The sequence below is a fragment of the Phaethon aethereus genome (assembly GCF_964289735.1).
Source record: "Phaethon aethereus genome assembly, chromosome: Z".
NCBI classification, from domain to species: Eukaryota; Metazoa; Chordata; class Aves; order Phaethontiformes; family Phaethontidae; genus Phaethon; species Phaethon aethereus.
The window spans coordinates 51,732,355-51,759,699 of record NC_138577.1 but is presented as its reverse complement, the minus strand read 5'-3'; the positions used below and the strand labels follow the sequence as shown (position 1 = coordinate 51,759,699).

The 27,345-nt window shown below is 40.4% G+C and overlaps 1 protein-coding gene across 1 annotated transcript in view; it reads left to right on the top strand.

Annotated features, from left to right (window-relative positions):
* Positions 1-2,099: 2,099 nt before the first annotated feature.
* AUH (AU RNA binding methylglutaconyl-CoA hydratase) overlaps positions 2,100-27,345 on the top strand; it is a gene marked incomplete at its 3' end in the record, with an annotated part of 118,171 nt that continues 92,925 nt past the window's right edge. Inside the window, exons 1-3 of the mRNA XM_082013265.1 lie at positions 2,100-2,328; positions 9,808-9,875; positions 9,974-10,061. Coding sequence (XP_081869391.1) covers positions 2,106-2,328; positions 9,808-9,875; positions 9,974-10,061 — 379 coding nt within the window. The 5' untranslated portion in view covers positions 2,100-2,105. The remainder of the gene's footprint in view (positions 2,329-9,807; positions 9,876-9,973; positions 10,062-27,345) is intronic.

Sequence of the window (27,345 nt, the reverse complement as noted above, 5' to 3'; positions counted from 1 at the left end):
CTTGGTGTCAAACATGCCTTAGTAATTATAGAGGTGGGAAACTGCAGAAAAGTTAACAGAAATTAAATTTTGTTTTCACTTCTTATACTAAGAAAGTAAAAATCAAACAGTGATGGTGTAAAAGAAAATTGTACTTCTAAAGTTCTTTCAGCTTTAACCATGATTGTGGGTGTTTGTACAACAGATATGAGGCTATTGGGCTTGATTCCATTCGCTGACTGCTGCTAAGGAAAGTGTTCGCTAGTCCTCGAGTCTGGGATCCACTGCAAATGAGAGCTGTACAGGGACACCATGTCTGCCTTCAGCTTCAAGCCAACGTTATGGTACTGTAGTGAATCTAGTTCTGCTTTTAATGTCTTTTTACCTTATCCCATATCTTCTAGAATAGTGCTGTCTCTCCGTTTCTATTGACATAACGATCTTTCAAATTTTTTTCTGATAAAATAAAATGTTCTTCGACTGTGAACAAAATTTCCAGGACAGGCATTCTTTATTTCTTTCTGCTGGAAAAGTCTTTAGCATGCTGTGGGTACTACTGGAACAGGCTGTTAATCACAAGCTATGGTCCTGTTTAAATAGTAAAACATAATAAATGCAAAGCGATAGTCTGCCTGTTCCTCCCCCCCGCCATTTGCCCTTCATGGTGCTCTACAAGAACAAATAGGACATTATTTTTAGACTTTCGTTTCTCCAGAAGAAAGGCAGTGGAGGAGCTGCTGAGCAACTGTATGACGGAGAGGAATGTAGGTGCTCGTTTTCCCAAATGACAATCAAAATGGCTCCTTCTGAGCCTCTACTCAGAAGCAGTACAGCTTTATCCCCCTGATTAAGTAACACTGAGTTTGGAAAAAAAGAGGGGGTGGCTGAAAGGCATGTCTTAAATTCTCAAGGCCTAATTCTTCAAAGTAAATAAACTTGAACAAGAAAAACTTCACAGCTTTTGGAGTCTCATTACCATCCTGGATTAATTGCATCTATAGCCACCTTTCCCAAGTCCTGTGTAAGAAGTCGAGTGAACTTCTTTAGTTATATCTAATATATACATATACTCTGGCCCAACTAAATGTTATGGTATTGACACATGGATCAGTGAAATTCTACCATCCTTTTGAATCAGGTCATACTGGTCTCGCAACACGTGAATTTGCAACTAAAGATGGCAACTATCTTCTGCCTCCACCCTTACCGCTTATATCCTTTGACTCGCTTCATGCTGGTGGCCGTCAGTATGCGTGGAGGGCAAGCAGACACCACAGTGGTGTTGCTTACACAACTAAACCCAGCTCCAAATACCTGAGTCATATTAATCTGCTCCTTACTTTGCAAAGCAATGGTAATGCTGAGTGCCCCAAAAGAGGAGGGCGGGTGCAGAGTGAGAGGGGAAAACAATGCAAGCAGCCTTTTATCACAGCGCGCAGAAGCAGGCGCTGCCCAACTGATGTTACTGACTGTAGCTGCTTTGGTCAGCACTGACGCCACCACCGGGCCAGGGCACACTCGTGACACCTGAAAAGAAGCAAAAGGAGAAGTTCATGTGCACTCATTCCGGTACCACCTCATACAGTGCAACAAATCCCGAGTATGTTGCCTTTAAGACGGGATCTAGAGATGCTCGCCACATATAAACGTGCTGCGTAACTTCCTCCGCTATCAAGAACTCCCAGTAAAGCTAAACAGCGGTTTTTACCGATGAGAAACTTTTCCACCCACCAGTGTATTTCAAGCTGTGTGTGAAAAACCTCAGATCTCTTCTGGCTCACAAGTCTTTTCTTGATCATCAGCATCAGCCGGAGCTGGGGCCGACCCGTTTGACGCCGCTGACAGGCCAGGCCAGGCCGGGCCGGGCCAGGCCAGGCGCCGCGCTGCCCCAGCCGCCCCCTCCCACCATGCTCCCGCGGCTCAGCCTGCGGCCGGTGACAACCCAGCGGCTCCCGGGCGGCCCTTAATCGCGCGCCCAGCGCGCAAGTTCCTCGCGCCTCGGCGGCGGCGGCGGCGGGGAAGCGGGGGATGGGGCCGGCGGCGCCCCGTGCGTGCCGCAGCCGGTCACGTGGGCGGCGGGACCGGGGCCGGCGGTCGCGAGAGGCTGAGGCGGCGCAGGCAGCAGCATGGCGGCGGCGCTGGGCGGCCTGGGCCTCCTGCAAGGCCGAGTTAGGCTGGCAGCCGCAGCCACCGCGACCTCCTCCCTCGGCCGGCCCGGCCACCGGGCGCCGGTGCGGGGAGGCGGCGCTGCCGCCGCTGCTGCTTTCCCCTCGGCCGGGAGGAGCTACGGTTCGGAGGCGAAGGAAGAGGAGGAGCTGCGGATCCGGTACCTGGATGACGAGCACAAAGGTAACGAGGGAAAGGCAGCGGCGGGGCAGTCCTCCCCCGTTGCCCCGGCTCCGGCAGCGCCGGGGCCACCGGTCCGGGGTGACCCCTGCATGCCGCCACAGCGCTGGGGGGCGGCCGCCACGGCGGGGGAGGGGGAAGGGGAGGGGGAAGGGGAAAGGGAGGGCCCGGGGTGAGCTGCCCGGCAGCCAGGGGCGGGCAGAGAGCGGCGGCTCCTCCTCCTTCTCGGCACCGCGGCCGGCGGCTTCGGCGCAGGCTGCTGGGAAGTGTCGGCATGGCGGTGGTAGAACCGGGTCAGCTTGGTCTCTCCTGGCTTTTCTTTTTCAGAGTGCCGCACTGCATGTGCTGTATGTGCGAGGGACACCTTTCTGAGTTGACTGCTTTAAATGGGAGAAAATGGAGTTTAGCAGCAAACTGCTACAACCGTGCTTCGTCCCACACCTGTTAAGTGCTTGTTTGCAGGGGCAGACAGGGACACAGAAATTGTATCGACGTTTTACGTTCTGGAAAGTGTGGCTTCAGCACCCTTGCTCGTCTCATGCTGCTTTCCTAGTAACTATCTCACCCTCCTCGTTTTTAGTGCTGTCAACTGCAGCCGACCTTGTTCCACTCAACAATATACCAAGTTTAACCACCTGGTTAAACAAAGAAAGAAAATCCACGCTCCAGAGTGATCTGGAGACAATGCGTCACAGCATGGACACTTTGTACTTCCTCTTCTGGTTTGGTGCTTGCCAGATTTTGGAGGTGTTCTTCCTTTAGAAGTGTTTTACCTCCTTTGGTGTTTGTCACTTCCTTCCCATTTGGGCGTACCTGGGCTAGGAATGGTGGGGAAACAGTAAGTGCAAGCTCCTTTCCTGAGGATTCATTTCTAGAGTCATGGTATTATACCTACTTTTATGGAGACGACCATAGTCTAGAGCTCTGTTCATCTACAGTGCATGAATCTCTATGTGGATAAAGAGATTTATGTGGTATGTCTTGGAATAACCATATGTTGAGATGCACAATTCAGTTTACATCTTTCAGCATGTTAACTCTGTTATTTCAGACTTGCTGCAAATTAAGAAAAACACCTGTGAGCTGAGTATGCATATGTATATTTGTATACATGTATAGAGAGGTAACTTTCAAACTTCGAATTTTAACACAAGGCTTAGAAGACGATTCTTTTTCAAAGGAAAATTGAGGTTCTGCTTTCATCTGAGGGCAGGTTTTTCTGTCACTCTTAAGGGTCAGTAAAGTTGATGACATAATGTGATTCTGAAATCCACTTCTGTCTTAGTGATCGTTCTGTTCCCAACTCTTTCCAGTTCCTTTAAGACATACTTCTTGAGTCCTGTTTTCTCAACCAGCTGTGGAATTCGGAATTAGTTTTAAACATCTATTTTAACTTTTTAAGGTTATTTTAGATTGAGGAAGAGGCAAGGCAGGGCCAAAGAAGAGTTTTGTAAAATGTTGGAGAAGTGTTTTTCCTTGTTTGTTTTGTGCTTTTCCAAGAAGTAGTAGAAAATACTTGAGTACTACCTAAGCTCATGATTTTTATTTCTGCTATTACACAACAAAAAGTAGAATCGAGTACTGTGTTCCAGCTGTTGAATCAGCTAGTAATCATTGCTTTTGTGATGTTATGAAGGTGTTCTGTACTGTGTATCTATCTTAAGTTCATTGCTGAGTGTTTTTGATGCAGATACTATAAGTTTGATTGTACAGAGAATTGAAGGAGGTTTTTGAAGAAAAGGTGCAGACATAGCTAAAGTTTTGCATGTCCATAGCCCACCTGTTTTTATTTTTTCTGTTGAAAAAATACTTTGGAAGTTGTTTTTTCTCTCCTTCTCAGAATATACATCTTTGTTAAATGTGGCATTAAAAATGCCCCAAAACATGGAGACAGCATTTGGAGTGTTAAATCAACTGTGACTATCATAAGGAAAGATTCAGTCAATGTATTTTTAATTCACGAATTCTCTTCAGGGGAAGGGATTTTCTTTGGCTTTGCCTTTCAGAAGGACATAGAAACAAATACTGTTTGTTAATAAAGGGTAAGAACAAGGGTCTGGCAGTAAGCCAGAAGGAGACATAAGCCTCATATGCCTCCTCCAGCAGCATGAAGAGCAGACCACGTTTCTGCGAAAGAAACATGTCTGCTTCCTCGCCACACTGCTACGGTACACCCGCTTCCTTGCCTTGTGTGTCAAGTTCATCTACCTTTATCTGCCTACAGCACGTAATAGCCCTGCTGCATTAGGACGCTTAACTCCATATAAGCCCCTGCGGTCTTTCATGCTCTTCTCTAACCTACCATTACTTTTTCCACCAGTTCATGTTCCAGACCTTCCCAAGTGGGACGCTGGTGCCATTGCCTCATCAATACTTTTCCATGACATACTCCTTGACTACACGCAGGGACAGACCCTGTCCCTCTGATGACCTTTATGGCACACACATGCTTGTTTATGTTGTGGTTGTGCTCTTGTCCACACGTAGTACTTCTGTGCTACTTGGAGAAAGGTGTATTGTTCAGAGGCTTTTACAACTGAGGGTGCTGGGGGGGGCGGGAAAACTGACAGTAACTGCCTCGTATAGAGGCATGTATCTTGTAGGCCTAGACGGATCCTTCCCTCTAGGCAAAGTAGCCAATGGTCCTGCTTTATAACACTTTCACGTGATTTGTATACCACAGTCTTGGGGAAGTTGTTAAACATAAACTGAAATGAGACTATATTTGAAAGGGCTAGTTACTGAAATTTTAATTCAGGACTTCCCAGCTTCCAAATTTGAATGGAACTAGAATACAAAAGATGGGAGATTTTTGAAAAATGTCATTGTAAAATACCTGTGTATTCTGAACAACGTGTTGCAACTTGTGAAGCTTTTAGTGTCAGTTTTCTGTGAGCATAGGTTAATGTCAGTGTATTAGTATTTTTTTAATGGAATATGTATCTTTTACTTTATTTGATATTCTATTTGGTTGTCAGTAGGGCTGAAATGTATTACAACTATTGACATTTCAGAACTTTTAGACAAGTTGCATTAGTGATCCCATTACAAATTTTAATGAATTTAGGACTTTTGCTCTTTAAATTGTGGATGGAATTAGGAGGAGTATCTCTGTAGTCTTGACTCAAATGTTGCAGTGTCACTTGCTGGAATGCAATATAAATATTTGTATAATTTAGATTTTACACTAGAATGAGTCTTTGTGCTTGTATTTTCCAGCTGGTTTTAGTTCAGTTAAGAGTGTGTAAGACACTGTTTTGTCCTCATTGGTTAGAATTTTAACATACATAGAACGGGCAGAACAAATGTGGTCTCATTGAAGTTGTGTGTTCAGAGGTTGGAAACTGATAGCTAGCTGATTAAATCTGAAAAGTTTTCCCTTCTTTTCCTCTCTTTAGATAAAGCAGGGCTGAGCCCATGAGATCTGCTAATTTAAGAAGTGTAGAAAAGATTTTCAAGTGGTGTTTAGAGATTAAAAAAGAAGTGCAGATGTGGGATTTTGAAAAGTGTTTTGGTATTTTTTAAAAATACTGCCTAGTACACATCTGTATAATTTTGCACTTATATACTTCTTGCTAAGGCAATCAATGGAAACCACCAGACTTGTGCATGATGCACTCACCGTAGATTGTTGGTTTGCTTCAGAAACTGTTCTAGAATGATAAACTTCTAAGTTAACTTGTCTACCTTGGTTTATCTGAGTAGTTAAGTAAGACAAGCTTAAAAATGACTTAGCTCTCTTTGATTGTCCCTCCATTTTTCAGTGCATAATTCAGATTAAAAAAAAAAATCAGTTATGAAAAAGTACATTTGGATAGATAATTCGTGTGAGTGCATATACTTCCTACAAATAAATGTTTGTATTTCCATAAGTACTATTTATACATATGTGGTGAATCTTTCTAACTCAGACAAAATTGCTAATATGAGTGTAAAGATAGGATTTATTTGTAAGTAACTGTTTAAATGTGTTTCTACCAAACATTGAGGGTGAATATTTTTTAAAAAGGACAAGATAAAACAGATAAAAATCATTATTTAAAGTAGGATTTCCTGTGTGCTGGTATAAACTGTTGTTAAATCATGATCTAATCACTTCACTTAAATTGGTCCACCCCACTTTGTACAGTATAGAAAGAAATATGATCTCTCTCAGCAGTTTTAAATAATGATAGCATCTTATGTTTTTTCTATCAGTTTTAACATATAAGAACCTTTCAATATGCAAATCCAAAATTTAGTGTACACTATGAAATGAGGATGTTTCTGGGAATTTACAAGTATTTTGAAGCTATCTTTCATGCGTACATATGTATCTTTATCTCACTAACAGACTTTCTGTTTTTATTATATATGACTTTCATAAAGTTTTCTCTTAAACATTAAGAATTATATCACAGGCAGATTTCTCTTTCGACAAAGGTAACTTAGAAGCAGAGAACATATTGTATGTACATTTGCATATGCTTGTCCTCTGATGATTGGCTAGGCAAGTAGTACACAGGGATATGACTGCTTATATTAGACAGCAATGGGAGTCATCCTAGTCCCTTGGAGAGCCTAGCTAATAGGGTGAAAGCTATTTTTTAATATGTGGATGTAATTTTTAACATATGCACATTATTTACTGAAGAGTGTTCTGAAATAATGTGGAAATGACTCCCAGGAAAAACTATGAAATTAGTATTGAGTTTAGCATTATATAAATGCTTATTCCTTCTTAGTATATCTGCCACTTCTTTGACAACATACAGATACGCTAATAATAATAACAACAACAACATTGATTATTATTTATTATTTTTTATTATTTATTATTTACTATTATTTGCTATTATTATTATTTATTTCTATTATTGTTGCTTCTGATATTTGTTAATGAATATGATGATGACTTTTTGACTTTTTTTTCTTTTACAAATAGATTTTCCCAACTTTTTTTTTTTAAAACGTTTTGGAAAGCACACCTGTGTGTGACTGCTTTAGGAAGAATGAGGTGGGCTGGGGAAGGGAGAAGGATTCAATTCGCATCTGGAAATCAGGAAGTCTGTTTTTCAATTTCTGTTTTGTGGCTTTGAGTAGGTACTTAATTTGTCTGTAGTTTGGTCACTGATTAATACATTGGGAAAACTTCCCAAATCTTACTGCAGTATTAAAAAGCTGAAGAGTTTGTATTCAGGATGCCCAGGTACAATAGTAGTGGCATATTAGAACAAAACTGACTCAAACGAGAATTCAGGGAATGTCTTTTTGTATACATCACTACAGTATATAGTTTTCTCTTGTAAACCTTTTATGCTTTTCATGTTGCAGTTCTTGCTTCATCTTTTTTTCTTCCTATTGAAGAAGTAGAACAGCTGTGTGGATGTCATCTGTATTTACCTCTTATTTTTCTGGAGAAGGATGCAGAAGTGGTAGATTTATGACTTGGTATGACACTACTAAGTAGAATCAACTTGTATGATTTGTCTTCAAGAATCATCCCTTTCTAGGAAAAAATATTACATGTGCTTTAATGTTAATTGGAACTTCCTTCTGAATACGTTAATATTGGTGGTGGAGCAGCAGTCTTTGGGCTCTGATAGGGAAAAGAAAAATACAAGTGTAATTAAAAAGCATCATGGTCGGTGGAAAAACCATGCTTCTGAAAAGGACTTTATTTCCTAACTGGAGAACAGTTTAGGATGATAGCATTGCTAGTTTTTTCAAACATTAGATTTGCAGTGTGCCTTAGAGTTTAAAATCAAAGCCAGGTCAAGTGTCTTTTTGTTGCTTCAACATGTGGTGCTGCTTTTGCCTAATCTACTGGCATTGAACATGTAGAGTGTTTGAATTTGGAGTAATCTGCCTGAAGAATAAGTTGTGACAGTAGAAGAAAAGTGCAACAGTCAGAAGCACTATTTGAATTTTTTCCTGTTTGCTTAAGAAAACATAAATAGATTCCTGTGTAAGTGCTGAATAAGGACCCTTGCAGAAGGTCCTAGATGAGTACCTCCAACCATGGGGATGAACAGGTGGCACTTCAGGTTTACAGAACAAGGGAGTGAAGGTCATTTGGGTTAGCCAGACTCTTCTTCCCTTTTAGAAGGTATCTATACATAGCAATTGACTGTACCTTGCTAGCAAGCGAGAGGCATGTATGCTCTATTACTTGGGTTTCAACATTTTTATTTGAATCTTGAGAGTGGTAGCTGGTGAATGGAGGACTTTGGTTTCAAATTGGTAGCTGCAGCAGGAGCCGGAGCTCTCTTTAATCTCATTTTGTGTGTGTGCATGTGCACATACGTGCAGGAGGAAGAAGAGAAAAGGGAGTGGGCTTAAGCACTGATAGGTCAGTCCTTTGGGAGGACAGGTTTCCCCAAAATAAAAGAATTAGTATGTGCTGAGATGGGCACCCTGCGGAGGCTACGAGAGCCAGATTACATATAGATTAGACATGCAAAGCTGAGTGGTGAAGTAGTAAATACATGGGCAAATACTGAGTTTCTGGTAATTCTTTTTTCATCTTGTAGATTGATGGAAATACTGTGGGCATTTCTGTTTGAGATAGAGAGCTCCCTTTTTGTTTTTCATTCTTGGTTGCTGTCCTAGTCCTTTGTCTTTCTCCCCTTACCCCTGCATTCTCCAAGCAAAAAAACCCTCTCGGTTGGTAAGACCTTACCAGAGATGGATCAATTTAATAGGACTGTGTGCTGGTGTTCAGAATTCAGGGAATTGTAGTGTGTTCAGGAAGTAATTGTCTAAAAGATTGCTATAGGTTTGGTAAACTTAGACATTACAAAGATAAACTTTTCAGAATTTTTGCCAGCCTGTTAAGCTGAGGGAGGTGGAATAAGGACAAACAAATGGTGTTTCTGCTGCAGCGTTCAAATGAATGCACATGTAATCACAACTGATCTCTAACTGGACTAAGTGGATGTGTGACTGGAGCTGTGTACCAAGCATTGAGTTCAGTTTTTGTTTCTTGGAGAGAATTTTTATGTAATTTTTTTTTTTTTAAACAAAAGTTCAGGTTTCCCATTGATAGCATTCTTTCTATATTTGTGTCTTCCTTTTACCTGTATGAGAGTCGCTAGTCTTAGCTGTGGTAGCACTTCTTAAAGAAGTCTCTGAAGAAAGGCTGTCTAAATATGAAAACATATGCTTTACAATTAAGTATCCTTCCTGATTGCCTGTCAGTATTCACACACAAACATGGAATTTGTGCATGCAATTGTGCAGCCTTTGTAAGCACTATTTCAATGAGAAGGTGTTAAGGCCATATTTTCATTCTTAAAATAAATGTCATTTCTGTTGAACATTGAAATGTTTAACATTGGAAAATGTAAGTAATTTTATTTTCTTTCAAGAACTCAGTAGTTAAGTGATTAGCTTTTTTTCAGTCCTCAATGATGCTTTTTCTGTAATTTCAAAATAATAATTTACACAGATAATATATATTTTACTACATTTTAACAATGATACAATTTTTTTCCCCTCCAGGAATCGTGGTGCTTGGATTAAACAGATCTCATGCCAGGAATGCACTTAACAAAAATATTTTAAAAATGGTAAGTGAAAAGAATAGTTCTTAGTATAAAGGTGAGGTATTGGAATTAAGCACTTTAAAAAAGTGTTTGGTTATTCCCCTTCCTCCTTTTTTCTGTAGATGTCAAAAGCTGTGGATGCTTTGAAATCTGATAAGAAAGTACGAACTGTTATATTCCGGAGTGAAGTCCCAGGGATATTCTGTGCTGGTATGCAAACTTAATTTTCCTGAGAAGCTGGAAATCTGTATCTCATATTGCACAAAAAAAGCCCAGATTCCAAGGAAACACGTCTTTTGTATGTATTCATCTCAGTAGCAGACAAAACATTTTTGTATGATTTTCCTCAATTGCTAACAAGAACCAAATACCGTTTTTATTCTTTCTGTGTCATAAAGCATTTCAAAGTATGTAATAGATTATTCATGGTGGTGGAAAAATTATTTAATTCAGCTCCCAGCAAGTCTTGAATGGACTTCAGGGTGAGGACTAAATAATGCTAGAGGCCGTATAAAGAGTCTGTGTAGAAAGCAGTGTCAAAACCGTATTTTAAAGACATTAAAATTAATTTTTAATTGGAAGAAACATACTTAAAATTCATTATGAATGTGACAATTACTGTTGTCTCAATGTATTCTCAAATTAAAAAAACAAAACAAAAATTACATACCCCAACCCACATATTGGGCAGTACATGTGTCCTGCCAAAGTGCTCAGGAAAACAAAAGCTCTTAACTACCAAACACTGGGAAACAGAATATGTCAACATGTCAAAATCCATTGAAGCAACCATGTCTTTTGTCGATAGTCTCCTTATTTTCAGATGTCCCATCCAGTTCTTATTTTGTTCAAATTTAATTTAAATCTGTTTGAAACTGAAAACAGAAGTTAATCAGTTTCTTCTTTCTAATATATGAATAGAAGCGAATATGTCAGGGAAGAGGAGGAGATAAGTTCTAAAATGTTTCTTTTCTGATCATTTATGCGGTCATTAAACTTACTAGCCACACATAACATAATTCATTCAGTTTTAAATGCAAGATCGTTTTTCCAATTTTTACGTATGTAGCACACCTAAGTACTTTTACTTGAATCTAAAATTCTTTTTTGTTGCTTTTAATAAGTCTGTTTTCATCCAAATACAGTTTGTCACTTATAAGACTTCTGAAAAGAATTGTTTTGAAAATAGGGAGTAATCAGTTTGGCATTTAGTAGTACATCTAAATAGGTTAAATATGCATGTATTAACATATTTAATTTAAAAGTTGTATCTTGTTTTAAAACAACAAGTTTTAAAGATCAGTTACTAATAATAATCTTCAGGAAAAAAGTTAAAATGCTGTTGTTTTTAAACTAGTGAAGAATGCAGCATTAAAGCAACAGATGCAAATGGGGTTTCAAGTTAGGTGTTTCGTATTTTATATAAAAAGATGGCCATTAGTTGAGATTTCTTATCAACTTTTTTAAACTAATTTTTTTATTTGACATTTATGAATTTTACGTAGTGTTGTATAGGAAATATGATTCTATGATATGAGGGCAGAAATACTGATTTTCATAGAATCATAGAAGCATTAAGGTTGGAAGGGACCTCTAAGATTGTCAAGTCCAACTGTCAACCCAACACCACCATGACCACTATTTTGAGGGAGAGGATCTCAGGTGTGCTATTAATACTGTTTTTATGAGCTTCAAGTGCTTCTCCAGTATTCTTTGTTGCCTGACTTTGCAGGGCTATTTTAGTACTAAGATTTAATGTAGGCATTGTTGCCTGTTTGTCTGGTAAAAACAAAGGCAACTTACAGTATGTATACACAGACGACTGTAGACAAGATGCAAGGATGTTTATGTGTGGACATTAGGAAGGGAAATCAACCCTGAAAAGAGGAGTGTGAAAGACTAGGGCTAGATCTTAAACCAGGGCATAGAGATAGGGTGTGGACCAGGTGTCTAATTTTTTTAAAAAGTGACAGGTAAAATGAGGGTCCTAAGAAAGGAAATGCCTGCAGCTGAACCAGTGAAATAAAGGATGTTCCAACAGTGGTAACTGAAATTCAGGGTGAACCAGAAGACCTGAGGCCAAGTTTGTCAGTGAAAATAGGCAGAAAGAGCTCAGTGGCTGGATGTGTTGCTTCTATAGATGACTTCAAGGGGTGTCTGTAAAGAAAATGAGACTAGAGAAAGCATAGTGGGACATGGAGAAAACAGGTAACAGCTTAGGGAAGTAGGATGAAGGTAGGAACATACTGGATGTAACAAGGCATTTTCTGGAGGGGACTTAGGAAATTCAGTGGAACAGAAGAAAGTGTTTTCAAACTTAAATGTTAAAGGACAATGCGTTCTTTCAAGAACACTTCATTTCCTTAAAAAAATGCAACGATCATCTTGTGAAATACTGTCACATTTTCTTGTGCCTTATAGTGCAGTTCGGTTAGGCTAAACTTTGAATGTTTATTTTATTTTTTGTATTTCCTCAATTATGTTTTCTTGCTTGCATGTGTGGGAATGTATGTTTTTAAAGATACATTTTTTATGATGATTTTTTGGACCACCATCTGATGTTTTACAGACCGCAGATTGAGAAACTTTGTCCTAGAATGTAATACCCTTTTATGTGTGGAATGAAATCCAAAATCCTTAAGTCTTGCCATTCCTCAGCTATCAACAAAAATCTGTGAAAGCCACAAGCCAAGTGTCATGTTTCCTTCTAAGGGCTAGTCCACAAAACATGACAGCCAACTATTTTTCACAAAATGACAGTGTGGGTGATTAAAAGATTTAAACTCTGTTGATGACTGATGTGAATTTGAGTATGCTTCTAAATTATGGAATTTTCACATGGTGACATGGGAGGGGAAAAAAAAAAAAGAATTGTATAAATGAGTATAGAGATGTGGCAGCAATCACATCCTTTCAATTTTCTGCATAAAATTTGCTTTGAATCTTTTACTACTATTTTCTTTGTATCTTCTTTCTTATGCTCTATACATACATGGGTGTGGAAAGTTCCTCATTAATGCTATAACACTAATCAAAAGGGACACCTAGAAGTCAAAGAAGAGCTTGGCTGGCGTTAGGGATGCATTATGTCTATGAGGTCTTCTTTTGCTTCCATCAGAAGTGCTCTGGCTCTGAGTCACTTCTTGGCCCCTTTCTTTCTTTGTCTAAAACCCAAATAAATAAAATATTGGCCTTTCTGGAGTGAACATGTATGACCAGTCCTGGCCTATGTAAGCCTACGCTGTGTGCCTGCTCAGTTCTGCAGCCAAAGCAGATGAGTCTCTGCAGGAATCTCTTTATTTCCTGTCTATGTTCCATCCTCGAGGAAGGCACAGCCTGTGCATGAGGTAAGGCAGGTGTCCCATGGGTAAAAAGTCTGTGTTCAAGAAATGAAGAGCTGTGCTGTGTTCACACAAGGGGCTGAATTACATTTACATAGGCAATTTGAATAGGTTCCTTTTTTATTATTAATGTAATTTTAACTTATGTATATTAGTGATATTAGGTAGTTTTGTAAGCAGATTTTCAGGATTTTTCATCTTCGAAAAATTTCTGGAAGTGTGTGTGCACAGTACTCTTGGGAGATACGGTACTGTGAGGAAGGGAGGAAGGACTGTCTGCAAGTTGTGAACAAAACCTAATTTTGGACTGGCAGTGTATTCTGGAGACAATCTGACAGCTTCTTCTGATGTTAACTGCGTGAGGTCAGAAAGAAGGTACAAATAAAATACATTACCCAAGAGCTACTTTTTTGGTTTTCTGAGAGTGTCCGAAAATCTGTATGGTCCGAAGAGTGGAACAACATAATATTGCACCTTTAAAGCTTTTCTTTGTTCAGTTCCCTAAGGCTTTGAATAAAAGGCAAAATAAAATTTATAGGACTTATAGTTACTATAGTGTTTTGCATTTGGAAATGTTGTTTTGGCAAGCTGAAACCTGCTGCATGATTCCAAGTCTTCTCTACCCCCCTCCCCTTGTCTGTGTATTTGGTGATGTGAAATGGGGATTATGTTATATTTTGCAATTACAAACGATGGATATTTGAGATCAGGTAATATTACTTTCTTTTTAAAGAAAACCAGTTTTATTGGTTGATGATTACAGTAACTAAAGAAACAGACTCCTTTTATATTCTCTTCTTTCTCACTTTCCACCTGCTGTTCCCTGTACTGTTTCTTCCCTTAGGACTGTCACGTTCCTCTTTTCATGTCCTGTCAAGAAGGCATTTATGTTTTATAAAAATGTGTTTTTCGTGTTTGTCTCGGGCAGTAACTTACTGGCCCATGGTCCCATTGGTTCAGTTTACAGCTCATACTAATAAATAAAACCCCATGCTACTGTTTTACAGTTCAGAGCAGTTACGTTTTCCTTCCTCTGGTGCCTGGCCAACCAGGACAGTTGCGTAACTCTGACTGTCCCAGTCCAATCAGAGATTGTTTCTTTCCTAAAAGCCCACATGTAAGTTGTTGTCAGTTTCGCTGCATCCATCCACCCTCTGTTGATATGCAGAAAAATTCTGCCATCTCATATAGGAGGAGAATGAAATGGTCTGATTCCCTAGAGGAACAGACCACTTCAGGATTTCTTTTTGCATGGGAGAGTGAGAAGGATAGCTTTCATGGGCAAGAACCTCTAAATTTTTGAGATTTTTTCATGACTGTTTTTAGAGTATAATTGGAGAAGCAATACTGAAAAGCCTGTTCTTAACAAAGTGAACTGCACTAATTTGAAATAGACATTGTGAGACTGATGAGTTACTTGCTTTGTATATGTGTGTATACAAAGAAGAACAACTTTGGGGCAATTGTTAGTTCACAGATTTGAAAAGTTTTTGTTCTTTGGAGACCTTATTTCAGAAACCTTTGAGATATATCAGAACATGGATAGTTACCTTATCTTTTGTTGTAACAGGCTTTCAAGACAATTTGAAAAAATTGGGTATTGGAGCTCTTCAAACCGCTTTGACCTAAAACTCACTGCAGCATGGCCAATAAAGCCTCCTCTTGGAAAAGCAAAAGTAATCTTTCTGCAAGCAAAAATTCATTGTTTGGGTCTGTGGTGTTAGTAAAGCCAACACAAATGCTTTTCCTGTTGGCATAACTTGTCTACATCAGAATTTTCTTTCCAGCACAGCCAAATTTGCTGTATGGTGTGTGTGGTTCCTGGCTGCCATTTCCAGTTGGCGTAGTTTTTCTGGCAGACTTTTATGAAGTAGACAAGCCTGGTAGAGCAGATCCTTGAAGACTTCATTTATGAGCTTTTGATGTAGAGGAGGAGAGGAGTTCCATAATAGTTCTCAAAATACTTGACCTCATATTTTTGTAGAACTAGCAAGATTAGTAGGGAAACATTACTGTGGGTGTAGTCTACTTTTTCCCTCCAGTCTCTGTTAAGCAAGCAAGGAAATAGGGTATATCTTCCCAGAGCATACTTTGGTCCTCCAGATTCTAGCTCCTGCATGCGAACTGAGAAGAGTTCATGTATTACTCCACTGTTCCCTTGTGAGGATTCAGATCACACATGAAAATATTTTAGTGTCTTCTGAGTATTTTTGTTGCTGTACATACATTTAATTCCCCCAAATAAATGCTTTCAGAGGTAGACTTTAGCTAGGTTCTTTCCTCCTTGTTTCATTCCAGACTTTCACCAAGTTCAGATTCAAACTGATGCTTGCTGCTTGTAGGCTACTAGGCTTAATGACAGTTGCATTTTCCCTAGATCAACATGAATTATGTGAAATCCAGCAGGTTGGTCAGCCGTGTGACAGCTATGTCTTGTGAGTGTGTGCATAGTAATCCGCTGAGTTTGGGGTGTACAGTTTGCATTTCGCCAACATCAGTTACTTTAATTAATTTTGTTTTTCATGCTGTTTTTCTGCAAGAATTAATAGCTGTCATGATTTTCTTGAGTGCATGTTGAACAACCAAGCCAATAAAGAATGCAGGTAAGATTGTGGCTTGATCCCCTAGTCTACACAGAACCCATGCCCCCCCCCAAAAACCCCAACTGGTTTAAATGTCTTTCTTTTGGAAGTACCTCAGTCAGATAACTCCACATGCTCCTCTGCCTTCTACCCTGAGGAGACATACAGAGTTTCAGAACAAATTGTAATGACTAGATTCCTGAGAGCTAGAAAAGTTCATCTTAAACAAAAGTTTCTTCTTAGCCTTAAGTACGGCAGAGCTGCTGTGTTTCTAATTGATCATTTACATGATTCTAGTATTTGAATGTAGTTCAGACGAGTTCAGCGTATTATTTGATGCATGTTATTCTGCTCATGTTTACCTTAACCTTATAGCTAATTGAAGAACAAGGTACTGGGAAATTAGCAAATAAAAATCGCTTGTCGTTAATGCAGCACATGGTGGCACAGTAAATAGCTGCATGCTTAGTTTATGCTGCAAGAATAGAGAAATACGCTTACACCTTTTAGCTGCAGGAAAAAAACCCAAATGCGAGGTTTCCAGGAAGGTTTTCAATAAGAGTATGGAGTATGGGAATATAACCATGTTTGTTTTCTTCATCTGCAAAAGAGTGAACCATTCCTGTTGATGAGGCAGGCACAAGGAATGGGTTAGGAGGTTGGGTTGGAGTGTCAACAACGGTGCAATCTTTAAATCAGCTCTAATCAACTATGAAACTTTCAGCTAAGAATCGCTTGTCTGCCTTAACATTGGTGTGATTACAATGCCTGACTTGAGAAAATTACAGGAAAGTTTGTTTTTTTTTTAAAATATTAATCTTTCTTAAAGTTATTCTGTTGGGAATAGAATTTTTGAACCTGTGTATTGATTTTACATGGCAAGGTTTTGGTAGCAGTGGGGTAGCCCCTGTGAGAAGAGACCAGGAGCTGTCCCTGTGTTGGACAAAGTGAGCTTCAGCCAGCTCCAAAACAGACCCATGGTTGCCCAAAGCTGAACCTGTAAGTGATGCTGGTGGTATTTCTGTGATAACATATTTAAGAAATGGTAAAAACCATGTGCAGCAGTGGTGAGAGAGGAGTGAGAAAAATGTGAAACAGCCCTGCAGACACCAGGGTTAGTGAGAAGGAAGGGGAGGAGGTGCTCCAAGTGCCAGAGCAGAGATTTCCCTGCAGCCCAAGAAGATGACCATGGTGAAGCAGGTTGCCCCCTGCAGCTCATGGAGGACTGCTGTGGAGCAAGTATCCACACTGCAGCCTGTGGAGAACCCCACACTGCAGCAGGTGGATGTGCCCTGAAGGAAGCTGCAGCCCATGAAGAGTCCTCTAAGGAGCAAGTTCCTGGCAAGAGCTGTGGCCTATGGAGAGCAGCCTATGCAGGAGCAGATTTTCTGGCAGGTGCAGTCCATGGGGGACCTACACTGGAGCAGTCTGTTGCTGAAGGACTGTACTGCATGGAACGGATGCATGCGGAAGCAGTTCTTGAAGAACTGCAGCCCATGGGAAGGACCCACGTTAGCGTAGTTCATGAAGGACTGTATCCCGTGGGAGGGACCCTGTGCTGAGGTGGTAGATTCCTCATCCTTGAAACATTCAAGCTCAGGTTGGACGGGGCTCTGAGCAACCTGATGTAATTGAAGATGTCCCTGCTCACTGCAGGGCGTTGGACTAGCTGACCTTTAAAGGTCCCTTCCAACCCAAAGATTCTGTGATTCTGTGCTGGAGCAGTTGAAAAGTGTGAAGAGGAAGGAGTGGCACCGACAACGTGCTACGTTCTTAACTGCAACCTCCATTCCCCATGCCCCCTGTGCTGCTCAGCAGCAGGGAAAGAGAAGAGGTAGTAGTGAAGTTGAGTCAGGAAAGAAGGAAGGGTAGGGGAAGATGTTTTCATTTTTGTTTTTTTTTTCCTCACTCTCCAGCTCTATTTTTAATTATCAATAAATTGAATTTATCTTTCCTGAGTCGACTCTGTTTTTCCTGTGATGGTAACTAGTGCATGATCTCTCTGTTCTGTGAGCTTTTCATTGTATTTTCTCCCTAGCTTACTAAGGAGGGGAAGTGAGAGAGTGGCTTTGTGGGCACCTGTCAGGCAGATAAAGTTAACCCACAACATCCATTTATTACGGATTTTCCAAAATAAGACTGAAGCAAGACTTTTATTCTTGACGAACTATGAAATTGAGGATGGACTGGTCATATAAAGTCACAGATGAATTTGTGTAAAAAATGGGCTAAATAAAAGTAATCAGGAAGCTTTTTCTCCAGTTGAGTCAGTAGTGACGAGTACTCTGTAACTGGTACAGTACAGAAGCTAAAGTGGATTAACTTCAACAGAGGAGTCTAAATCTGTAGCTGCTTGGTTCTTTCTTCCATCCCTTTCTTGAGATGCAAGATTCTTTTCATAAGGCTTGTGCAGGACATCTGTTTAGATGTCTTTCTCTTCCTACACAGTGTGCTCTAAACACTTGTCTCTGGTATTGTGTGACTGTCTCCTCTAGTTTTTAAATTCTCTAATGACAACTTTACTTTAGTTACTCCTTTAGGGCCAGGGGCAATTTATAAAAACATTATATTTCTGTCTAAGAGAGACTTCATTCTTCCACTGCTTGAAGACTATTTGAATTGAAAGTACTTTGAATCACAGTGTACTTTTCCTCTGTACCAAAGTTTTTGTTAGGCTCTAATGGAATTAGAGACAACTTTATTCACAGCTAATATTGCCACAACATAAAACTTAGAAAGTTTCTGGTAATGGGTTGTATTCAGCTGGCATGCTGGTTGTGGATATTTCCATGCAATTTTTTCCTTTTTTGGTCTTGAATAACTGTAGACCATAGCTCACTGTGATTTGTGAGCACAAAATTGATGAATAACAAATTTAAGATCAGGCCATGAGTGAAAGATAAATTATGAAAGCCAGCTAGAGCGCCATCTTTTTAGCAGTATTTTTCCTTGATTGATGTAATTTTGAGATTTGCCATTTCAAGCTCATGAAACAGAACATCTGACCATTCCTTCACTTGTGTGGCTTGTGACATCTGATTCAAAATGGAAATATAAAAGATTCATTTTTCCTGATAATATAAGCATTCTTCTTTCTCCTTGCCCATTAGAATTGAAGACATCTTGGACTTGAGATCCATGCTATTAACCTAAGATTTAACTAAAACCCCAAATCTGTCAAATTTGTCCTCTAGTTATGTGGTGATTCTTGCCAAACAGAATCAATGTTTTTCTGGACAGTGACTTAATAGGAATGATCAAGCTAGTGCTTTACGAGTGTAAGACTTACCTAAGGCTGGTCTCTCTAATACAATCACAGGGAACTACAAACCAACACCTACTTCAGTTATTTGAAGTGTGGGGTTGTTTTACATGATGGATATCTGTCTTTAGAACTAAATTTGTGTAACAGAGGGCTATACTGTACTTGGTGTCATTCAGCTGGCTTATGTGTGCTGGGAAGTATAAAAGCGGAATTAAAGTATATTGCTGGCTACTGGAGAACATAGTGAGGTTGTAAGTTTTAATTGCTGATTAAAAAAATCTATTTTTTAAATTATTCTGTTTAAATAGTTTCATTAAACTAATGAGTTGTCTTAGGCTTTTAATCTGCTAGAATAAATTGCACACCATGAATGTGATATTTTCTGGAAAGAATTTTTTTCCGTGAAAACCACCTGAAAATATTAAAAATATTAAATTCTAGGTAAAAGATATATTTCCGAGAGAGTGGAATTTGGTTAGTTCTTTAGTGTAGCCAGAGGAGGGTAACAGGAAACAGGAATGACTTTCCCAAAGCCCTTAAAAAAATTATTTTAAAACCATGGGAAAAGTTGATCAAATTGAATGCCTAAAGTTATTAAATTGAAATATTAGGTACAAAATAATTTGTTATTATCTTCTGGAGAAGTAGTCACAAAGCATAAATATACTGGTGAAAAGAGAAATTTATTTGTTTGGATTCTGTGCCAGTTGTTCTCCAGGGTATCCTCTCTTTTGAGTAGCTGTACAGAAAACCTTGGGAGACAAACATCTGAAGGATACACTTGGCCATTTTGAGTTCCCTTCCTACATCTAGTTTATACTAAGTTCAGTGAAAATTTTGGAAGTGCAGCTTGCCTTTTTTTAATGGAAAATAGAGGGTTTGAGCCTAACGTTGGAGCTAGGACTTCTATAACCAAATGACTGAACGTCAGTTCACTAATGAGAATAAATATAGCCATATAGCTTGTGAGCAAAAAAATTAAATAGGATCCTGAACAGTTGGAGAACTGCAGTTTTGTGAGATGTTTGAAACTCACACAATGTTCAAGATCTTTTGGATAGTTACAGAAATGATACAGAAGTCTCCTGAGTAGAAATTTGTAGTGGATTGGTTGTGCAAACTTGACACAAGCAGGAGCTGTGGAGAAGCATCTTCAAGTGTGTCCCAGAATTTAAATGAAAGTGACATCTTGTCTTACGAAGCGGTGAAAGGCACCTCACTTGCGTGCCTAGAGTAGTGAAATGTGCATGCAGACCTTACTTAAAGTGCTATAATGAATTTTCAAACAGTGGAGTCTTTTCTGGAGTGGATTTTACCAGAATAGACTAAATTAAAATGGAAAAGATACCAGATGGATGCAGAACATTTTATATTGGGAAATGTATGTTCTGCAGTGGATGTCTTCAGGTAGTTGGACAATGTGTTTTCCCAGTTTCACTTATAAATATGAGACTCTGCTTTCTGGATATAAAATATATCCAAATTTTTATTTCAATATTTAGAGAATAATCAGAAATAGTTTTGTTCTATATTGGTCGTCTTTTTAAAATACACTTCTATAAGGTTTGATCTACAGATGTCTTTGGTGATGTAACTGGCTTATTTGAGCTTGTATGGATTGGAAGTGCATCTCCAATAGCTCTGTTATGTATCAACTGCAATACTGCAATTGCAATGCATTAAATTTTGGTTTTAAAAATGTGTTCTATAGTATTTCTATCAGGTTTATACAAACCCACTTTTTCTAGGTTACATCGGTGGATGAATCCCTGCATTTTATATGCTTGTTACAGTTGGATTTGACTTTTGGAGTATAGTCCTTGTGGACTACATGCATCACAGCTTTTTTTTAAATTATTTTTTTATCCTGTGTAGTTGAAATTTGTAATTAGATGACTATCAGTGTACATGACACCATGTAAGAAATTTTTATAATTACCTATGTGTGTAATATAGAGATGTGCAGATGAACTCGACTCTAGTAGAAAAGACTTAACTGGAAACTTGCATAACCATTGCCAGACCAGTTCTGGTGTCTCTGTGTGTGTATCAAAGTCCAAAGACTGCAAGATTCAGTTCTGCTGAAGTTGTTGATTTGGTAGGGTAGACTACTGGTGAGGATGCCATATCTGAACAACCGTCGTTTCTGTAGAAGTGAGCAAAGTCGGCTTGGTATGCTTGAGATGCTCCTGTTCAGGAAAAGCCTTGCTGTGGCGTAATTGTCATCTTTAAGCAAGCTATAGGTTGTGTAGATTCCTGAAGGTGTATTAGAGCTAGATAACTGTTGATTTAATATCTGAAACTACAGGAATATCTATGCAGTCTTCACTGGTGTCTTTAGGCTCTTTGAAGTTAGAGGCCAATTCAGGTGAGTTCTCTGATATCCTTGTATCTATCAGCCTTCTGTAGCTCCCTGTTGGTATTTTGAACTATTTGTGTTTTTTTCACCTGAGGTTGACCTATGCGCTAACAAATGCTTTGAATACTAGTGGTCTTATCTTAAAAACTTGTACTGGGCATGGCTGGGATGGAGTTAATTTTCTTTACAGCAGGCCTTGTGGTGCTGTGGTTTAGATTGGTGACCAAAAAAGTGTTGATAAGACACCAGTGTTTCAGCTGTCACTGAAGAGTGCTTGCATAGCATCAAGGCCCCCTCTGCCACTGAGTCAGCTGAGGATCGGCAAGAGGCTAGGAGGGGACACAGCTGTCACAGCTGACTTGAATTTGAGCAAGGGAATATTCCATAACATGTGATGTCATGCTCAGCAGTAAAACTGCGGAGTTGTTTTTCCAAAGTAGACCTTGGTCGGGACTGGCGAGGTCTGGGTCTGCTGGGTGGTGGGTGATTGCTTTGGTATAATTTGTTTTCTTCTTTCCCCCGCCCCCTGTACTTCTTAAACTGCCTTTATCTCAATACACAAGGTGTTCCTGCCTGCCTTGCTTTTGCCATTCCATTTCTCTTCTCCATCCTGCTAGTGGCGAGTGAGCAAGCAACTGGGTGGGCACTTATCTGCCAGCCATAGTCAAACCCAGTACAAAACTATTTCTATGACAACAGTAATGAAATCTTGAGTCATTAGCTGGGGTAGCTCCAAAAATGTCATGCATGGTAATGGATACCAACATTATTATAATGTTACCATACTCCTTTTTAACTTTGCTGGTAGGATGCTTGAAGTTACTTCAAGCCTCTTCCAACAGGTGTTGCAGCCCTAGAGGGTTATTCTTTTTTTCCCATTCTGTTTTCAGAGTGCAGTGGTGAACTCTAACTAAGAACTCAGTATTTAGGGAGTTCTTTAGCTATTTTTAATCCAAAGGTATCTTTAGCACTATTCAGGGAAAAACATAGATTTTGGAAAAAGATTCTTTCTGTACTTCTAGCCCTGCCTGGTTGTCAGTTTGCACAAACTTTGAGAGATGCCTTATGGGGATTGTTATTTTGACTGCTTTACCTGTGGACAGTTACAGTTTTTTACTGGAGACTGGAATTGCAGTGCCTCAGAGTATTAAATATTAGATTACCAGTTTGAGATATGTTCCTAAATTACAAAATGTTGTTTGGCTGTCTTTCTTCATAGGCCTGCATCAGCAATGTGCTTTTGCCTTAAGTCTTTCATTTCAAATCTTGGGCTAGAGAAAAAGTTCTCTGTATGTAAGAGTGAAGACATTGAAATTATTTTTTTAGATCTCTTGAATGCTGGGTTAGCGTCTTAACCTGCGTTAAGACAATTCAGGAACTTCATTTGTCTTTCCAAGCTGCTTATACATCTCTATAATAAATACATTTTAGATTCCCAAGACAGCTTTGCATGTTTTGAAATGGAATTTTACTTGTTGCACAGAAAACACAGAAGACTTAATTAGACAGAATTCTATCTTTTAGTAATATCAAGTTGTTCATGGTTTGGTGGTCGTAACAGGTCAGTGTTGAGCAATTTGGTTAACTCCAGCGTGATACCAGAGCCATTTTAAGATGGTTGTGTTGGAGGGTGGCTCTTTTAGTTCATGTAACTGTCACTCTTTTCATCATCTTCAAATGAATGACAGAGAGATTGCCTGGTTAAAAGAAGGCAATCAAATCTTTATTATGTGTAAATTCCATGTCTGTCATAGACTCTTCTACATCTTCTCAAAAGCTGCAAGCTTAGTTTCAGACGTTGGCTGGAGCTTTTGCTACAGTTTCAGGACAGGCATATGGATCCATTTTTTGTCAGAACTTATACTCACTCATCTATGCTCCATATAAAATGGTTAAAAATTGTGTGGTTTTAAAGTGGCTAAAAACCAGATAAAGATTACTTAAACAGAAAGATACAGGTTATTGATTAGTCCTGTTAATACTAAATTGATCATGAAAACTTAGCTAGGCCTCGGCTACTCAGGACACCACTGGTATATGCATTTGTGCTTAGATGAGGAACTTAATTCTTTTTAACTTCTATTATGTACCTCTGAACATTTGCCTTTCCACTGCAGTGTCTGAGGTCCAGATCTCTTCCATAAGTATTTAAGTATTTAAACTAGGTTTGAGGTGGGGAGGGGATAAAACCAGGCCCACTAGAGATGAGCCTAGGGGTGGCATACCAATGTTGGGGGGCAAAATGAATAGCCCAGCTCCAGTGCATCTACACCAATGCAGGCAGCATAGGCAGCAAACAGGAGCTGGAAGCCATTGTGCAGCAGGACAGCTATGATGTAGTTGCCATCACAGAAACATGATGGGGTGACTCTCATGACTGGAGTGCTGCAGTAGATGGATATAAGCTCTTCAGAAGTAGTTGGCAAGGAAGGAGAGGCTCTGGGGTGGCTCTGTGTGTTAGAGAGTTTTGATTGTATGGAGCTCAGTGATGGTGATGACAAGGTCAAGTGCTTATAGGTAAGGACAAGGGGAAGGCCAACAAGGCAGATATCCTCCTGGGAGTCTGTTATAGACCATCCAACAAGGATGAAGAGGCAGATGAAGCATTCTACAGCGGCTGGCAGAAGTCTCACGATCTGTAGCCCTTGTTCTTGTGGGAGACTTCAACTTACCATCTGCTGGAAATACAACACAGCAGAGAGGAAACAGTCTAGTAGGTTCCTGGAGTGTGTGGAAGATAGCTTCCTGACACAACTGGTAAGTGAGCCTAGCAAGGGAGGTTCCCCGCTTGACTTGCTTTTTACAAACAGAGAAGGACTGGTGGGAGATGTGGTGGTCGGAGACCATCTTGGGTGTAGTGACCATGAAATGATAGAATTCTCAATTCTGAGTGAAGTAAGGAGAGGGGTCAGCAAAACCACTATCATGGACTTCCGGAGGGCAGACTTTAGCCTGTTCAGGTTATTGCTTGGGAGAGTCCCTTGGAAGACAGTCCTGAAGGGCAAAGGGGTCCAGGAAGGCTGGACAGTCTTCAAGAAGGAAATCTTAAAGGTGCAGGAGCAGGTGGTCCCTGTGTGCCTTAAGACAAGCTGTTGGGGAGAATGACTGGCCTGGCTGAACAGGGAGCTTTTGCTGGGACTCAGGGAAAAAACAGGAGAGTTTACCACCCTTGAGAGAAGGGGCAGGCAACTCAAGAAGAGTACAGGGACCTTGTTAGGTCATGCAGAGAGAAAATTAGAAAGGTGAAAGCCCAGCTAGAACTCAGTCTGGCCGTGGTTGTAAGGGATAACAAAAAATGTTTTTACAAATATATTAAGAACAAAAAGAGAGCAAGGAGAATCCCCATCCTTTACTGGATGCAGTGAGTGACACTGTCACCAAGGATGAGGAAAAGACTGAGGTACTTAACGCCTTCTTCACCTCACTAGTGAATAGCCAGACCACGTATCCTCAGGACATTCATCCCCTTGAGCTAGAAGACAGGGTTGGAGAGCAGAATAAATCCCCCATAATGCAGGAAGAAGCAGTTAAGGACCTGCTATGCCACCTGGACACTCAAGTCTATGGGGCCTGATGGGATCCACCTGGTCATACTGAAGGAGCTGGCAGAGGATCTTGCCAAGCCACTCTCCATTATTTGTCAGCAGTCCTGGTTAACATGGGAGGTCCCAGATGACTGGAGACTTGCCAATGTGAAGCCCGTCTACAAGAAGGGCTGGAAGGAGGATTGGGGAACTACAGGCCTGTCAGCCTGACCTCTGTACCGGGGAAGATCATGGAGCAGTTCATCTTGACGGCGCTCACAGGGAATGTGCAGGACAACCAGGGGATCAGGCCCAGCCAGCATGGGTTCATGAAAGGCAGGTCCTGCTTCACCAACCTGATCTCCTGCTGTAACCAGGTGACCCGCCTAGTGGATGAGGGAAAGGCTGTAGATGTTGTCTACCTGGACTTTAGTAAAGCCTTTGACAGCGTCTCCCACAGCATTCTCCTGGAGAATCTCGCGGCTCGTGGCTTAGACAGGTTTACTCTTCTCTGGGTGAAGAACTGGCTGGATGGCCGAGCCCAGAGACTTGTGGTGAAAGGAGTTAAATCCAGTTGGCGGCTGGTCACAAGTGATGTTCCCTAGGGCTCAGTTTTGGGGACAGTCTTGTTCAATATCTTTATCAATGATCTGGAGGAGGGGATCGAGTGCTCCCTCAGTAAGTTTGCAGATGACACCAAGTTGGGTGGGAGTGTTGATGTGCTGGAGGGTAGGAGGGCTCTGCAAAGGGATCTGGACAGACTGGAGAGATGGGCTGAGGTCAACTGTATGAGGTTAATATGGCCAAGTGCCAAGTCCTCTACTTCAGTCACAACAGCCCCATGCAATGCTACAGACTTAGGGAGGAGTGGCTGGAGAGCTGCCCGGTGGAAAAGGACCTGGGGGTGCTGGTTGACAGCCAGCTGAATATGAGCTGGCAGTGTGCCCAGGTGGCCAAGAAGACCAACAGCATCCTAGCCTGTACCAGAAATAGTGTGACCAGCAAGAGTGGGGAAGTGATCATGCCCCTTTACTCACAGAATCACAGAATCATTAAGGTTGGAAAAGACCTTTAAGATCATCAAGTCCAACCATCAACCCAACACTACCATGCCCACTAAACCATATTCTGAAGTGCCACATCTACATGCTTTTTGAACACTTCCAGTGATGGTGACTCCACCATCTCCCTGGGCAGCCTGTTACAATGCTTGACCACTCTTTCCATAAAGAAATTTTTCCTAATATCTAGTCTAAATATCTGCCTAGTCTACTCAGCACTTGCGAGGCTGCATCTTGAATACTGTGTTCAGTTTCAGGCCCCTCACTATAAGAAAGACATTGAGGTGCTCGAGCGTGTCCAATGAAGGGCAACGAAGCTGGTCAGAGGTCTGGAGAACAAGTCTTATGAGGAACAGCTGAGGGAACTGGGGTTGTTCAGTCTGAGGAAGAGGAGGCTGAGGGGAGACCTTATGGCTCTCTAGAACTACCTGAAAGGGGGTTGTGGTGAGGTGGATGTTGGTCTCTTCTCCCAAGTAACTAGCAATAGAATGAGAGGAAATGGCCTCAGGTTGCAGCAGGTCAGGTTTGTGGGCATGGTGGTCTTGGGTTGATGGTTGGACTTGATGATCTTAGAGGTCTTTTCCAACCTTAATGATTCTATGATTAAGTCAAATTCAATAGTCGCCTCCATTTGCAATATTCATGTCTCATCTGTGGGTATTTGATGAAGACGGGCTGCTGGTTTTCTTTACAGTTCTGCAAGGTAGGTTGTCACGGTGCACTGCATGAGCTAACTAACCCTTTACCCTGGTGTACTAAGTGCCTTTGGCATCTAGTTTCTTTATTGGTAAGGGAACTGAGCCTGCTTTGCCATTTATATCTGTAGCTGAGAAAACCTGCTGGCAAAAATAATCTGATCTCATGTGCTTGGTGGTAATGTCTGCTGGAAATAGAGTACATGTGCGCAACACATGGCAAAAATAGTTATTGCATGGTAAAGAATTATTTTCCACGTGCTTTTGAAAAGAATGGTATGATCGTATAACAGAGGTATTTAGGCTTATCTGAATCTATGGCATTTTCATCTTAAGACAATTTACAATAGTTAGTTTCATGTTTGCTTCCTTCTATAAATGGTGTAGAATAACACACGATGCAACTATGTATATATGTGCTAATTGCCAAAAATATGAAGAAAAACTTCCAATAATTAAGATTTTTTATTTCTTGTGTTTTTGCCTGCTGCTCACACTGGTTTCCTTTAAGGACACGTTTGTTGTAGGTTTACTGCAGTGAAAGGTATTTTTTTGCAGCATCCAGATTGAATGTGTGGCTCTTGAAAGTCAGGGGAGAAAAAAATAACTGAATCCACATAAATGTAACATAGAGTTGCTTAGATATTCACAGTTAGATGTTCATGCA